Raw genomic sequence first — 16,816 nt, 5'->3', positions numbered from 1 at the left:
AAAACTCGATAAAATGCTATGAGTTTTCGGTGGGCGAGGAGTGAGATCTGCGCGCGAGGTTGGCCAAGTATAGCTTAGTGCTACTTATATGAATGTATTATTGGACGAAAGTGCAATTTCCCGGTCAGCGGAATTCTTCATGAACGTCATTTGCCTCGTGTTTTCATTTTTCCTTCAAACTAGTGAACTTTGTTGAAATAATTGCTGAAAATTACGACAACTCTCACTCTCCAATGGAATATTTAAAGGGCCCGGGTATCCGTGTTCCAGGAGGTGGCGATAAAGTTTTCAAAGATGAATGTGTGTACTGCTTCGACTCGCCGGTATGTACTGCATATATGTGCTTGTGGTTCAAAAAAAACAAAAATTCACGCAAGGGTTTATAATTTCTAGTATGTTGTTGTTCAGAGTTAACAGTTTGCAATAGTTGAGAATAACTTTCCACACGTAGAAATTATGTCGTAGTTCCCCTCTTGACAAGTGCTACTGGTTAAGCCTCGTTTTCAAATTTCTATTTTGTTTAAATTCCTGGTAGCCACTTTATGGCATGTTCTATGAGAAAGAGTGAGATTATTAAAATTAAGTTCTGTCGAATAGACCCTTTAAGGCGTAAAATAACTTATAAACTTATGTATTTGAATTCCCTGGTGGTAGTGGCTTTAACATTGTCTTCAATTATCGAAGCTGTCGGGAGCTCTGAAAGTGTCATGAATATTCCCATTCTAGAAAATTAGGACATTGACTTTCCAATGTTGTTTATCCTGTGCACATGAAATGCTCCGAGATTGAAAAAATATAATATTTTTGTTCTTACTTGATTCTGATGTTATTCTGAGCAAAAAGAGGATCATGCAAATAATCACTCCAAAACGGTAAAAAAGTTAAAGTCAGGTTTAGCATTGACGCATGGCTACTAGATTAAATTGAGAGCCACTCTCAGATTATGTTCCAATGATTTGTAAGTTGCTTTAAGTTCAACATGTGAGCTCAACCCAATCTGTTGTAGTAAAAACCAACTTACTTCTTGAACAACCAAAATTCCTTTACTACACAAATCAAGTTACAGGGTGCAGCCAAAGAAAATTTAGACTTGTAAGTCTTTCTTCTCTCTCTCTCTCTCTCTCTCTCTCTCTCTCTCTCTCTCTCTCTCTCTCTCTCTCTCTCTCTCTCTCTCTCTCTTTCTCTTTATCCAACTCTCTCATTACAATTTAACATACCTTGCAGTAGTCATGCTGGACAAAAATTGCTTGATGTATGTTTGCCTAAAAGCTAAGTACTGCAAATCATCAGAATCAATTAAGAAACAAACGTTTTTCCATCTCATAGGTACAACTTTTTTTCCTAGATTCCGAAGAACCATTGTGTCAAATCAAATTGTTTGACCCTTAAGAAATGAAACGGAAAGTATTATGTTTATTTATCTTCTCTTGTTAACCTTTTTTTCAGGAAAGTGATGGAGGACTTTATGTTTGTCTTGTTACATTTCTTGGTTTTTGTGAGGAACATGTTCATCTTCATATCAGTAAGACCTCTCACAAGGTTTTCTTGCATTTAAAGAAAGTAAAAAAGGTATATTTCATAGTATGGATAATGCAGTAAATGGTTTGAACCCGGGGGTAACATGTGAAGGTGTAGTCTGATCGTCCGGGTGAGTGCAGTCCTGAGAAGGACTGTTGTTGGTGGCAGTGACTGACGTTTCGACAACCTGTGCGGAAGTCATCATCAGAGTCAAGTGAATGATTGTTGTCAGTAGAATGTTCTTATTCCAGTTCGTGTGAAATGATCGGTTGGTTTTGCCGTTATGTTATTGGCTGTAAGACTCAAGTGACGTAAGTCGGTCGTGATTGGTCTGTTTCGGTCTGTCGGTAAAGTTAGGTTGTTCTTTTTCGGTAGTTTGTGATGTTTATGTCGTGAATGAGTCATTTGTATGGGGTGGGTAGTTGTTGACATCTGTTTAGGGGAGTCTGTTGTAAGTTAGTAAACCAGCTTTCCAGAGTCAGTCGTTGAAAATAGTCAGTGCTGTAGGTTAGGCATTGCGCAGAGTCCCAGTCAATGTTGTGGTTGGTAAGTCGATGGTGTTCAGCAATGTGATTGCTGACATCACCTTTCCTCGTCGCCCGTCTGTGTTCAGTCAGTCTTGTTGTGAGGTTTCTGCCAGTCTCACCGATGTAGGAGGCTTGGCAGGCGGAACAATTGATCTTATAAATCGTTCCCTGTCTGTTCCTCGGTTCGTCTTTGTCTTTAATGTTGGTTAGTAACTGACGTAGTGTGGTGATGGGTTTGTGGGCGACGCGGATATTAACATACGCGGATATTAACATACCTTGCAGTAGTCATGCTGGACAATTGAAAAAAATTGCTTGATGTAAGCCACAACGATAACTCATTACGAACGACAGTTTACAGGAAACCGACACACACCGACAGATTACTAGACGAGTCATCCTACAACCCTACATCACACAAAACCACAACCATCAGAACTCTAACACGACGCGCACAACTAGTATGTGACTCGACAGACAGCTTATCCGACGAGAACAAAAACCTTCACCGTGTTTTTACGAAGAAGAACTACAACAAAGACTTCATCCGACGAAACACTCACCGACCCACTACCACTACCGAAACAAACGACACCGCAACCCCTACGACTACAGCAACCATACCGTACATAAAAGGCATGTCTGAAAACATCTCGCGCATCTTACTACCCTTCAATATCCGCGTCGCCCACAAACCCATCACCACACTACGTCAGTTACTAACCAACGTTAAAGACAAAGACGAACCGAGGAACAGACAGGGAACGATTTATAAGATCAATTGTTCCGACTGCCAAGCCTCCTACATCGGTGAGACTGGCAGAAACCTCATAACAAGACTGACTGAACACAGACGGGCGACGAGGAAAGGTGATGTCAGCAATCACATTGCTGAACACCATCGACTTACCAACCACAACATTGACTGGGACTCTGCGCAATGCCTAACCTACAGCACTGACTATTTTCAACGACTGACTCTGGAAAGCTGGTTTACTAACTTACAACAGACTCCCCTAAACAGATGTCAACAACTACCCGCCCCATACAAACGACTCATTCATGACATAAACATCACAAACGACCGAAAAAGAACAACCTAACTTTACCGACAGACCGAAACAGGACCAATCACGACCGACTTACGTCACTTGAGTCTTACAGCCAATAACATCACGGCAAAACCAACCGATCATTTCACACGAACTGGAATAAGAACATTCTACTGACAACAATCATTCACTTGACTCTGATGATGACTTCCGCACAGGTTGTCGAAACGTCAGTCACTGCCACCGACAACAGTCCTTCTCAGGACTACACTCACCCGGACGATCAGACTACACCTTCACAGTATGGATAATGATAAATAGATCACTCAGATTTAAAACAGAGTATTTAATTAAATCTTGTTCAGGCATAGATGTTACAGGTAATTTTTGCTTTCAGTTTATTTTATTTCTAGTTAGGTAAATTTTTTTTATCCAGTTCATTTTATTTTTATCTAGATAAAGGTATATTTCATAGTATGGATAGTGATAAATTGATCACTCAGATTTAAAACATTATTTAAACAATTCTTATTTAGGCATAGATGTTACAGGTAATTTTATTTCTAGCTAGGTCAATATTTTTTATCCAGTCAATTTTATTTTAACTAGATAAGTTTTTTTTCAAAAAGGTAAGTTTTTTTTTTAAATGGGTAAATTTTTTCTCCCCAGTTAAATTTTGTTGTTTTAAGATAGGAGGTCAGTTTGGGCCACTGGATGACTCACCTTGCAACAAATTGTTTTGCATTCTGGGCTTGTGATTAAGCCTCAGTGTTACAGTTTGAGGGTTAGATTTGGGGTCAGGGTCAGGGTACATACATACATACATACATACATACATACATACATACATATAATTTTTGTTAAGGCAGGTCGGTTTGTGGCAACCCAAAGGCTGGTGTGGACCTGCCAGGAACTAAAAAGGAACTACTTAAATATATGGACAATTCTAAGGAAAAAGTAAAGAAATTTCAAGGACTTAAAAGTATAAAAAATCCGTTTGCTTTGATGTTATCACACAGGCCTCCTTTTCGAATTGAATGCGATCTAATGTCCTTGAGGCCTGTCTAAGTTTTTGTTTAAAAAGCTGTAGAGAGGAAGCATCCTTGATGGCTTTAGGCAGCAAATTCCAGACAATGGGCCCTCTGTACCTTGCACTATTTCTACCAAGGTCACTGTTACACCGTACATGCGGAAAGTCATTAATACGCCTTAGATTATAATTACTATCAATGTTGCGTTTTGTGAAAAGGGCAGTAAGTTGATCAGGTAAACTATTATAATGTACTTGATACATTATAGAAGCGAGTCTACGTTTGTAAATATAGCCTAATGATTTCCATTTAACTAGGTCAAGGACGTCAGAGTCAGGAGTTTCGCTGGGCAGTTTATGGATTAGTTTGGCTGCTTTCAAGTGTAAATGTTCCAATTCATTAAATGTAGATGGTGAACAGGACCCCCAAATAGCAATGCAGTATGTGATGCTTGGGACAATCCCTTTAAAATATATTTCTTCTAGTACACCTGATGGTAGGGCTTTGAGCTTTTTAAGGAATTTTAGCTTTCCTCCAAACTTGTAGTGCAGGGCTTTAACTTGCGGTTTCCAGTTCAGTTTATAATCAATTTCAACACCCAAGCAAGTAGATTTGGTGGTGAAGTAAATGTGAGAGTTTCCGAACATTAGGGGTCTCATTGGTCCGACAAAGACTTGACTGGAAATTAACATTGCCACGGTCTTACCAGTGTGAACAGTCAGGTGATTTTTACAGCACCACACTTTGAAGTCGTTTAATATTAAATTTAACGCATCAATGATTTCTTCGACTCCTTTCCCAAGGTAATAAATTGTGGTGTCGTCTGCAAACATATGAATGCACCCAGTTTCGGACGAGTTCGGTAAATCGTTGACATATATTGTGAAGAGTCTGGGACCCAGTAAAGAACCTTGTGGAACACCGATATCAATTTGTTGTAGCTTTGATCGTACACCGTTAACAGTAACATATTGGGATCTTTCATGAAGGTAGCTTGCGATCCACTCGAAGAACACACCAGACACACCTACATCGGACAATTTGTCTTTTAGGATGGTATGGTCGACGGTGTCGAACGCCTTCTTGAAGTCAACAAATAAAACTCCAACTTTGTAGCCATCATCGATTGCCTTTTTCCATGCTTCGGTCAGATACAAGAGTAGTGATTCGGTGGAGACACCTTTCTTGAAACCCCACTGATTTGAGTGTATAAGTTCGTTTGTTAGAAGGTGATAAGCTCTATGCCCTAAGGGTAAGCTCTATGCCAAATACATTCAATAATTCTTTGTAATAAATTGTCTCAGTGAAAAAAAGTAATGATCTTTAATCAATATCAGTCCTTTTATAACATGCATTAAACTGGAAATCTGTTTGATGATGTCCACTGCTTTCTTTCAATTACTGTAACTTTCAGCTTTGATTAACCACATTCTTTATGATTTTCCTTTGAATTTTGAAGCTATCTCTTGGCATTCTGATAAAGCTCATCATCAGTAAATATAGTAAATTCACTGTCTCCCTTTTTAGATTGTTTAATAAGACAGTTGTTCCAGCTTTTTATAAAATTGTTCTTTATCAACATGCAAAGCCATGCTTTTTGTCCAATTTGGACACAACTGAGCATGCTCCAGTTTTGCATAATTAACATTTTGCCTAAGGTTGGCCTGAGGCCAAAAATTTATGATATTGAGAAATGTGATCGAACTGATCAAGTGGACCACTGATGGTGAAGTGGTTCAAAACTGGGTAAAACTTTAATTAATAATGAAATGAAATATAGAATTACTTGAAGATATTGTACTAATTATGGTAGGATGATAGGGGAAGGTTGGATATGGAAATGTGCTCAGAGGGCTGCAAAATGAGAGAAAAGGAGAGGGTTCTAGGAGAAACTGGGGAGGGGAGTGACAAGTTTCTATAATTTTTTTTTTTTACTTTACAAGAACCACCCAAAAAACCATGCCCCTATTTTTTTACCACACCCCATTAATAAAATCTTTATTTTAGACAGTCAACTGAAAAAGTTATCGACAGTGTAGTTAAAAAAAAATTAATTTACTTAATAGTTAAGAAAAGGATTACTTAATATAAGATTTAAAATATTTTACTTGTACTTAAAAAAAAAAACTAACTAAAAGAAAAAATTTAACTACAACATAGACACCCACAAGATGGCTCTGACTCAACCAGTTTCATTGTTGAATTGGAATTTGGAGGTTTTATTTTTTTTGTGCAACTATTCGAAAACCAGAAAACTCAGAGAAATCCCTTAGAGGAAGGTTGGTTAAGACCCTAGAATAACTGCTTATCAAAATGATTTTTTTCTAAGTACATTCATTTTAAGATGTACCTTTAAGTTAGTGCCTTCATTTATTATTAATGCAATATTTTCAAAAAGACTGAAAGATTTTTGTTTTAATCTTGTGGTAAACTTTAGACATTTCATGACGGGTCAATTCTTTCTTGGGTAGAGGTTAAACTTTTTAAACCATGTTGATATTTGTTTTCCTCTGTCCTTTACTAATTATGAATATCATAATTATTCTCAAACAGGGGAAAAGAAAAATCAAACTTGATGTTAAAAAAATTTAAAGTGACATAAACTTATAGCTTAACACATACATGTGCCATACATTTTAACATCATGAGAATGAGGACACTGTAAAATGTAATATACTGGTATTACCTATTTATCATTTTAAAAAAATTACTACAGAAATTTCCAGCTTTGTCTCCAAAGGAAAGTCACAAAAATGTACTCCACATTGTTGTTGCAGTGAACCTATAAGCAGTCTAAAATGGAAAATTATTTTACATACTAGATTTCATTCATTTGTTAATTGTACAGTATACAATTTTTATAATTATATGGTTGATATTTGTCTGTTCGTTTTCACTGAAAGGTTCAGATTGAAACAGATAGCTGTACAGATACTCCACCAAAGAAAAAACCTACGAGACTAGCAATTGGTGGGTTGCATTTTGGATTTCTTAACTTTTAATTGCCTCACTACACATGAGATTTTTTTCCAAACAGACTCAATCAGGTTTTCCATGACCTTCCCAAGACCTTTGGCCAAATTCTTACTCCATTGTGCTCAATGATTAGTGTGATTGATGTTCTGGGGCCCAATTTTCAATGTGTTGGTAATCAATTGTAAGCGCTGAGCAATATTTCAAAATCCAAATTAAAGAAATAGTAGGGCATACAGGGTTGGCTCATAAACCAGTTCAATAATTATGTAACTACAGAAACTTTCAAGAAAGAGATCTGGGAGATCTGAAACTGAGCTATGGCCATGCATGGAGGGTTTGTGCGAGGTTCAGATGTGAGAACTGGAGGGCATCTAAGTATGTTTGAGCATATCATTATATTTAACCTGTCTCTGTGTAGACTGATGTAAATATTTTACAATGTTAGCACATTGATCCTATCAAAACATGAATTTTAGAAGTGTAACATATACAGTCATTAAAATCTTAATATAAATGATTCACTCCACCAATGAAGGGGCCCTCAAATGTCAGCCCAACTGAAGATTTAAGCGGTATGTAATGTTACATGAAAGTTAGAAACCGTCCTTGTTTTCCCTTTGGTAGGTGTTGAAGGAGGGTTTGATGTGGAAAAGAAAAAGGTACTTGGTACTAATGCATGGACTTATGTATATTATGTAACACTGAGGGTGATGTTAAGGAATTTTACTTACACAGACTGTACTTCAGAATCTGGCATTGTGCGTGGGCTACACATCAGTTTACAGATTTATCCTTAGGCTAGGAAAGATTGATTCTGAAAACGAACACTTTCAGTTTTCAGTCTACTGATTTTGCCATACTCACATATACACATAAGCATTATTTTAACAATTATGAAAATTTAATTTTACTCTTCACAAACTTGTGACTTGCGATAAAGAAACTTACAGGATTTCTGTAAAGGTAAAAAAGATGTGTTTAGAAAAATTTTAATTTCTTTTCTTACTAGGAAATGTTTATTTATTGATACAGGTGGAATATGATGAGTTCAATTCAGTCACAGTGTTGGGAACTGGGGGAGATCCTCTGGTCATCCCTCTTCCAAATGCTGAAATTCCACTCCAGGTACTATATGTAGATTTTCTGTGTGTAATGGAAAAAAAATAATCAATCTCCACCTTTTGTTTTGGATTGAATAACCATGCACTCTGCTACAATTACTATTTTCCACAACCATGTGACATTTTCAAATAACGAACAAGAGGATCTGATTATAAAAGTCATGATTTGATTTTCTTATTAAAAGTTCTTAAGGCAACACAATATCACTCATTATTTTTTATATTTAAATTTTCATAGCTTCAGTTGGCCATAGCAGGAGTTCTTGCTGCTGACTCATCAGCATATAAAGACCAAGTTGCTGCTTGGGATGGAGAAAAAAGATTTAAATCCAAGTAAGTAGTTAACCTGAACTTTAGTAGGTCATCTTCATTTCATAATTTGGGTTTTTTATCAACTGAGTTGAAGAAATGTAAACTGGTCTCTGTAAAGAGTTTCAAAGCTAGCTTTGAAACTCTGAAAGCTTTCAAAGCTAGCTTTGAAACTCTTCACAGAGGCCAGTTTACGTTGATCAACTCAGTTGATAAAACCCAAATTACCTTGTTACTCCCACCAACACAACACCACAGTTTCTTTAGAAACTTACTCCCTTTATTCATTTATCTTCATTTTATAATTTGTTTTCAAACTTTCTGACTGTAAATGAATGCATTTTCAAGGAAACCAAATCAAACTTTTGTTGCCATTGATTTATAAAGTTTCTGTTACAGTTACTGTAATACATCGATCACTCTATTTTTTTAAGGTATGCTGACCATCTCCTACAACTGGACAATGGTGTCAAAGTTCCCCCAAGGTTAGTTATGGTTATTAGAACTTTGTTTCTGAAGTTCAACATGTAAGATGCAGTGCATTAGCCTCTGGATTGAGAGGTTCATGTTTTAGACCTAGCTAGCTGGGTCAGTGTGTCATGTTTTAGACCTAGCTAGCTGGGTCAGTGTGTCATGTTTTAGACCTAGCTAGCTGGGTCAATGTGTCATGTTTTAGACCTAGCTAGCTGAGTCAGTGTGTCATGTTTTAGACCTAGCTAGCTGGGTCAGTGTGTCATGTTTGAGACCTAGCTGGCTGGGTCAGTGTGTCATGTTTTAGACCTAGCTAGTTGGGTCAGTGTGTCATGTTTTAGACCTAGCTAGCTGGGTCAGTGTGTCATGTTTTAGACCTAGCTAGCTGAGTCAGTGTGTCATGTTTGAGACCTAGCTAGCTGGGTCAGTGTGTCATGTTTTAGACCTAGCTGGCTGGGTCAGTGTGTCATGTTTTAGACCTAGCTAGTTGGGTCAGTGTGTCATGTTTTAGACCTAGCTAGCTGGGTCAGTGTGTCATGTTTTAGACCTAGCTAGCTGAGTCAGTGTGTCATGTTTTAGACCTAGCTAGCTGGGTCAGTGTGTCATCTTTTAGACCAAGCTAGCTGGGTCAGTGTGTCATGTTTTAGACCTAGCTAGCTGGGTCAGTGTGTCTTGTTTTAGACCTAGCTAGCTGGGTCAGTGTGTCATCTTTTAGACCAAGCTAGCTGGGTCAGTGTGTCATGTTTTAGACCTAGCTAGCTGGGTCAGTGTGTCTTGTTTTAGACCTAGCTAGCTGGGTCAGTGTGTCATCTTTTAGACCAAGCTAGCTGGGTCAGTGTGTCATGTTTTAGACCTAGCTAGCTGGGTCAGTGTGTCATGTTTTAGACCTAGCTAGCTGGGTCAGTGTGTCATGTTTTAGACCTAGCTAGCTGGGTCAGTGTGTCATGTTTTAGACCTAGCTAGTTGGGTCAGTGTGTCATGTTTTAGACCTAGCTAGCTGGGTCAGTGTGTCATGTTTTAGACCTAGCTAGCTGGGTCAGTGTGTCATGTTTTAGACCTAGCTAGCTGGGTCAGTGTGTCATGTTTTAGACCTAGCTAGCTGAGTCAGTGTGTCATGTTTTAGACCTAGCTAGCTGGGTCAGTGTGTCATGTTTTAGACCTAGCTAGCTGGGTCAGTGTGTCATGTTTTAGACCTAGCTAGCTGGGTCAGTGTGTCATGTTTTAGACCTAGCTAGCTGAGTCAGTGTGTCATGTTTTAGACCAAGCTAGCTGGGTCAGTGTGTCATGTTTTAGACCTAGCTAGCTGGGTCAGTGTGTCATGTTTTAGACCTAGCTAGCTGAGTCAGTGTGTCATGTTTTAGACCAAGCTAGCTGGGTCAGTGTGTCATGTTTTAGACCTAGCTAGCTGGGTCAGTGTGTCATGTTTTAGACCTAGCTAGCTGGGTCAGTGTGTCATGTTTTAGACCTAGCTAGCTGAGTCAGTGTGTCATGTTTTAGACCTAGCTAGCTGGGTCAGTGCGTCATGTTTTAGACCTAGCTAGCTGGGTCAGTGCGTCATGTTTTAGACCTAGCTAGCTGGGTCAGTGTGTCATGTTTTAGACCTAGCTAGCTGGGTCAGTGTGTCATGTTTTAGACCTAGCTAGCTGGGTCAGTGCGTCATGTTTTAGACCTAGCTAGCTGGGTCAGTGCGTCATGTTTTAGACCTAGCTAGCTGGGTCAGTGTGTCATGTTTTAGACCTAGCTAGCTGGGTCAGTGCGTCATGTTTTAGACCTAGCTAGCTGGGTCAGTGCGTCATGTTTTAGACCTAGCTAGCTGGGTCAGTGTGTCATGTTTTAGACCTAGCTAGCTGGGTCAGTGCGTCATGTTTTAGACCTAGCTAGCTGGGTCAGTGGGTCATGTTTTAGACCTAGCTAGCTGGGTCAGTGTGTCATGTTTTAGACCTAGCTAGCTGGGTCAGTGTGTCATGTTTTAGACCTAGCTAGCTGAGTCAGTGCGTCATGTTTTAGACCTAGCTAGCTGGGTCAGTGCGTCATGTTTTAGACCTAGCTAGCTGGGTCAGTGCGTCATGTTTTAGACCTAGCTAGCTGGGTCAGTGCGTCATGTTTTAGACCTAGCTAGCTGGGTCAGTGCGTCATGTTTTAGACCTAGCTAGCTGGGTCAGTGCGTCATGTTTTAGACCTAGCTAGCTGGGTCAGTGCGTCATGTTTTAGACCTAGCTAGCTGGGTCAGTGTGTCATGTTTTAGACCTAGCTAGCTGGGTCAGTGCGTCATGTTTTAGACCTAGCTAGCTGGGTCAGTGCGTCATGTTTTAGACCTAGCTAGCTGGGTCAGTGCGTCATGTTTTAGACCTAGCTAGCTGGGTCAGTGTGTCATGTTTTAGACCTAGCTAGCTGGGTCAGTGCGTCATGTTTTAGACCTAGCTAGCTGGGTCAGTGTGTCATGTTTTAGACCTAGCTAGCTGGGTCAGTGTGTCATGTTTTAGACCTAGCTAGTTGGGTCAGTGTGTCATGTTTTAGACCTAGCTAGCTGGGTCAGTGTGTCATGTTTTAGACCTAGCTAGCTGGGTCAGTGTGTCATGTTTTAGACCAAGCTAGCTGGGTCAGTGTGTCATGTTTTAGACCTAGCTAGCTGGGTCAGTGTGTCATGTTTTAGACCTAGCTAGCTGGGTCAGTGTGTCATCTTTTAGACCAAGCTAGCTGGGTCAGTGTGTCATGTTTTAGACCTAGCTAGCTGGGTCAGTGTGTCATGTTTTAGACCTAGCTAGCTGGGTCAGTGTGTCATGTTTTAGACCTAGCTAGCTGGGTCAGTGTGTCATGTTTTAGACCTAGCTAGCTGAGTCAGTGTGTCATGTTTTAGACCTAGCTAGCTGGGTCAGTGTGTCATGTTTTAGACCTAGCTAGCTGGGTCAGTGTGTCATGTTTTAGACCTAGCTAGCTGGGTCAGTGTGTCATGTTGTAGACCTAGCTAGCTGGGTCAGTGTGTCATGTTTTAGACCTAGCTAGCTGGGTCAGTGTGTCATGTTTTAGACCTAGCTAGCTGGGTCAGTGTGTCATGTTTTAGACCTAGCTAGCTGGGTCAGTGTGTCATGTTTTAGACCTAGCTAGCTGGGTCAGTGTGTCATGTTTTAGACCTAGCTGGCTGGGTCAGTGTGTCATGTTTTAGACCTAGCTAGTTGGGTCAGTGTGTCATGTTTTAGACCTAGCTTGCTGGGTCAGTGTGTCATGTTTTAGACCTAGCTAGCTGGGTCCGTGTGTCATGTTTTAGACCTAGCTAGCTGGGTCAGTGTGTCATGTTTTAGACCTAGCTAGCTGGGTCAGTGTGTCTTGTTTTAGACCTAGCTAGCTGGGTCAGTGTGTCATGTTTGAGACCTAGCTAGCTGGGCCCGTGTGTCTTGTTTTAGACCTAGCTAGCTGGGTCAGTGTGTCATGTTTTAGACCTAGCTAACTGGGTCAGTGTGTCATGTTTTAGACCTAGCTAGCTGGGTCAGTGTGTCATGTTTTAGACCTAGCTAGCTGGGTCAGTGTGTCATGTTTTAGACCTAGCTAGCTGGGTCAGTGTGTCATGTTTTAGACCTAGCTAGCTGGGTCAGTGTGTCATGTTTTAGACCTAACTAGCTGGGTCAGTGTGTCATGTTTTAGACCTAGCTAGCTGGGTCAGTGTGTCATGTTTCAGACCTAGCTAGCTGGGTCAGTGTGTCATCTTTTAGACCTAGCTAGCTGGGTCAGTGTGTCATGTTTTAGACCTAGCCAGCTGGGTCAGTGTGTCATGTTTTAGACCTAGCTAGCTGGGTCAGTGTGTCATGTTTTAGACCTAGCTAGCTGGGTCAGTGTGTCATGTTTTAGACCTAGCTAGCTGGGTCAGTGTGTCATGTTTCAGGCAAAAAGGCTACTGTCACAGTGCTTCTCTCCACTCAGGAATATGTGTGTCAGCCTACTTGTAAATTTTCAGGGAAGCCTTTTGAAATACCAGGGGGGTAACCCTTGTGTTGGACTAGCATCCCATGTAGGGGGAAGTATTGATACTCCTGAGAGCTCCATGCTAAGGAAACCATGCTCCAGCTGGATCAGGGCCATTTCGCTCCAGTACAGACTTCTGGAGTTCAACACAGATACATTCTGACTTTCTTTTTTGAATTCTGCACACTCCAATTATTGTTTCAATTGTGTCTTTTTTTTTTAATTCTTTCAGAGGCTGGAAGTGTTCAAAATGTGATTTAACAGAAAATTTGTGGATGAACTTAACTGATGGAACAATTTTATGTGGCAGGAAATATTTTGATGGTTGGTGTAATTTTTCTTTTTATTGGAATTTTTCAAATTCATACATTTGTTTCAACCAACTCAGATGTAAAAGAGTGCACTAGCTTGTTTGTAATGTAATGCTCAAGACTATTAACTTTAGGTACTTGAATAGGCAGACAACAAGAGGTAGATTGAAAAGTTTTAACCTAGATTGATTTAAACTCATGTAGAATCAAACTTTTTTCTTTCCTCTCTAGGATCAGGGGGCAATAACCATGCTGTTGATTATTACAAGGAGACAAAATACCCATTAGCTGTTAAACTTGGGACAATCACTCCTGATGGGGCAGGTACAAAATAAAATGCAAAAATTTAATGTTACATTGTAGTTTTAAAACCCTCTGGTTCAGTGTCTCAATCATGCATAATATTTTTGCTGTTCAACATACTTGAAATGTTCTACAATCAAAAGGATCAGACCCCATCCCCATAATTTAATCACAGAATGTACAAGAAGGAAAAATGTCAAGGTCCAGACCTTTCTTACATTGTACATACATCGTGCTCAGTGTCCTGGAACATTTTGTTTGTCATGTATTTATTTTAGGTCACAGACGGAGAATTGCAACTCAGAATTGCTCAGGATTTACATGTAGATCTATTACTTGAAAGTGTCCTTCCCCAGAAGAATATACCATTCATCTGGAAAACACCAGATTAGTCTATTTGCACACATGTAATAACCAAATAATGAACTAAAATTGTTCAAAGTACATCCTGTGTGTACATGAAATCTGGAGAGATGTTAATGTGTGTGATCTTGCTCTTGTCTTGAAGATGTGTTTTCTTATGACGAAGATGACATGGTTGAGGATCCAAATCTAGCTCAGCATCTTGCTCACTTTGGGATTAACATTACTCAGATGGAGAAGGTACGTGCATACACACTTTATGACCCTATTCTGATAACTCTATTGAAAATACAACCCCATTATAATCAATCCACTCATGAAAATGCAACCCCATTTATCTGCTAGTGGCACATCCCTATTACCATAATTTACTTGTAAGTACTAACCCCAGGCCATGGGATTGGTGTTGCTATTCAAGGTCTACCACATCACCCAATTGACAAATAGCTGCTAAAGATTGTAAACTTCTTGAATACTCTGTAGCAGTAATTCTTATTTTATCCTTCATTCCCCTGATTTGTTTCCCTGTCTCCCCCCTCTTACAATGCTGTACTTCAGTCTGTGATTGTACGAATTTGAATAAAGAAGGGGGGAGGTATTTTTCCAAGGTGGGGTGAATTGTGAAATTCGTTTGTCTTCTTTTTTTTTTTTTTAATCATCATGCCCTCAGACAGACAAGACAATGGCTGAGTTGGAGATTGACATTAACATTAGGATAAGAGAGTGGGATGTTATACAGGTAAGCATTTTATGATTAATTATGACAACCTCTTAAAAGATATATATATTTTTTTTATTTCTTGAATGATGTTTTTGTTTCAGTCTTTGTGATTCATGATTATTTTCTTTTCCCATGAGGCTTTTTGACTTCAAAGATAAAGAGACTGAATAATACTTTTGTAATCTGCTGTTTATGTGCAACTGAGTCCGTCTTAATGTGTCTGATTTTATTGTCTATTCAAGGAATCAGGCAAGAAATTGACTCCCTTATATGGCCCTGGCTACACTGGACTGAAGAATTTAGGAAATAGGTAAACAGTAAAACCTGTATCATTCGATAGGGCGACGCCCTGTATTAAGTGGAAGCAATGCGAAGTCCCAATTTCATATTTCCTCTGAAAAAACCTGAATTAGCAGACTCTTCTGTCAAGCAGACATGGACACACACTATTTCAGCTTTGTTATGATCTTAAAACTCGGCTCAATACAAGTGAATTTCCACCTGATCCGGATGACACAGGCCTCAACTTGAATGCATATGGACTCACTTTGTACCGGTGCATATAGCCATCTACATCTTTCATACTGGAATTACATCTTACTAACCGAATTTTCAGAGATCTACATTCGCACTTATGACCCGAGCGCGAAGTTCAATTTAAACAAACGTTCGAATTTAGTGGGCCGGACAGTGGGCCGGACAGTGGGTCGTACAGTGAAATGCGGCAAAACTAAACTGAGCAATCTTAGCGCGCGTTTTAACTGAGATATTGAGTAACTGTGTTTAGGATGTGCAGTACTACAAAGTACTATCGTATTATTTCATGGTCATCGTTAGATAGGGTACGCATTTCTCTTTTCTTTTCAGCTGTTACATGAACTCTGTCCTTCAAGTTCTGTTTACACTTCCGGAGTTTAAACAAAGGTAACAAAATTGTTGATATCGCTAACATTATTTTATTTGTACTTACCGAGCCTTCTAAAAGTCCTAAAGTGTTCATTGTATGGCATACAGGCGTACCAAATATCTTGCTAATTTATTGTCTTAATTATTGATTATAACCATGATCATTACGACTGCGTTGAAGTTTGTTCTATAGTTTCACGCCATTCAAGGGAATGGAGAATGGTTGACAGGCTTTTTGCTCATATTTGAATTCATACTGAATTATGGAGCGCTTTTCGATTTAGTGTTGTAAAACCACAACAATTACAACAACCAATCCCAAAAAAGAAAATGTCATGAGGAGGTTATGAAAACTCAAAATAAAAACAAGCAAACTGTTCGAAGCGCAGGAAAACGCGTCTGACCGACAGAGCTGAATAATGAAATGCTACGTCGGCGGGTATGCGTTCAACGAAGCGGGCTCAAGAGTCCTTTGTCTAAAAATTTAGCGAAATTAGCGGAAAATAATAAGGGCTGACCTTTAAGACCGAGGAACTCTATTTTCGTCGAAGGCACTTTCCTATTTCCAAAGGTTTAAAGGAGAAAAGAAATGTTTGAAAATTTTTAGGGGGTGTACCAAATTTTTGGAGGTTGTTCTGTAAATGAAAAGCGGCAAGGAAAACGACGCCTCGAAGCAACAGAATAGGAAATCAACCATGCGAACGACTCAAATCCGTGTTTCCGCGGCAAAACCTAGCGCATGCGTATACGTTATTCAGCTCTGTCCGTCTGACCAAGTCGCCATTGGTTTTAGTTTTGAATCAGATTGGTTGAAAAAGTGGAACGAGTTTGCTGGACCAATCACATAACGAAATAAAACAGAATCAAATCAACCACGGATTACTTTCCAAACTCCATTGAAAATTGCTCTATTTGTATTGACATATTTTTCTTAACATCTTGTTCCCTAGGTATGGAGACCAATTTGCCGCCATACTTTTCCAAGCTCCGTCGGATCCTAGCGGAGATTTCAACACTCAGATGTAAGTTCACAGCTCAGCTTCTTATTCATTTTCATTCCAAGCATAGATTTCTTCCATTCACTTTCAGATTTGACACAAGCCGTGGGCTAATTTTATTCTCACGAATTGCGATCCTAGGAACATGAGAGAGAAGTGTCTTGATCTCTCCTTGCTCGAAGTTTTCGCTCGAAATTGAGAGGATTATACTCCTTCTCTCTCGAGAAAAAACGTTTTACTTTTATCAAAAGG

At 39.4% G+C, this 16,816-nt stretch overlaps 1 protein-coding gene across 2 annotated transcripts in view; it reads left to right on the top strand.

Moving 5' to 3' along the window:
* The first annotated feature begins 111 nt into the window (after positions 1–111).
* The window catches only part of LOC111334700 (ubiquitin carboxyl-terminal hydrolase 5-like), a 25,179-nt gene continuing 8,474 nt past the window's right edge, over positions 112–16,816 (top strand). The window contains exons 1-14 of one of the 2 annotated variants that reach the window (XM_088730500.1): positions 112–323; positions 1,447–1,569; positions 7,032–7,098; positions 7,729–7,763; positions 8,137–8,229; positions 8,464–8,558; positions 8,969–9,019; positions 13,195–13,286; positions 13,505–13,597; positions 14,085–14,179; positions 14,610–14,678; positions 14,903–14,970; positions 15,528–15,584; positions 16,517–16,588. In XM_088730500.1, coding sequence (XP_088586626.1) covers positions 234–323; positions 1,447–1,569; positions 7,032–7,098; positions 7,729–7,763; positions 8,137–8,229; positions 8,464–8,558; positions 8,969–9,019; positions 13,195–13,286; positions 13,505–13,597; positions 14,085–14,179; positions 14,610–14,678; positions 14,903–14,970; positions 15,528–15,584; positions 16,517–16,588 — 1,100 coding nt within the window. In that variant the 5' untranslated portion in view covers positions 112–233. The remainder of the gene's footprint in view (positions 324–1,446; positions 1,570–7,031; positions 7,099–7,728; positions 7,764–8,136; positions 8,230–8,463; positions 8,559–8,968; positions 9,020–13,194; positions 13,287–13,504; positions 13,598–14,084; positions 14,180–14,609; positions 14,679–14,902; positions 14,971–15,527; positions 15,585–16,516; positions 16,589–16,816) is intronic. The other variant, XM_088730501.1, reaches the window with a different exon arrangement.

The sequence above is a fragment of the Stylophora pistillata genome, chromosome 8 (genome assembly GCF_964205215.1).
Source record: "Stylophora pistillata chromosome 8, jaStyPist1.2, whole genome shotgun sequence".
Taxonomy (NCBI): Eukaryota; Metazoa; Cnidaria; class Anthozoa; order Scleractinia; family Pocilloporidae; genus Stylophora; species Stylophora pistillata.
The sequence above is the reverse complement of the archived record's forward strand: the minus strand, read 5'-3'. Positions and strand labels throughout refer to the sequence as shown.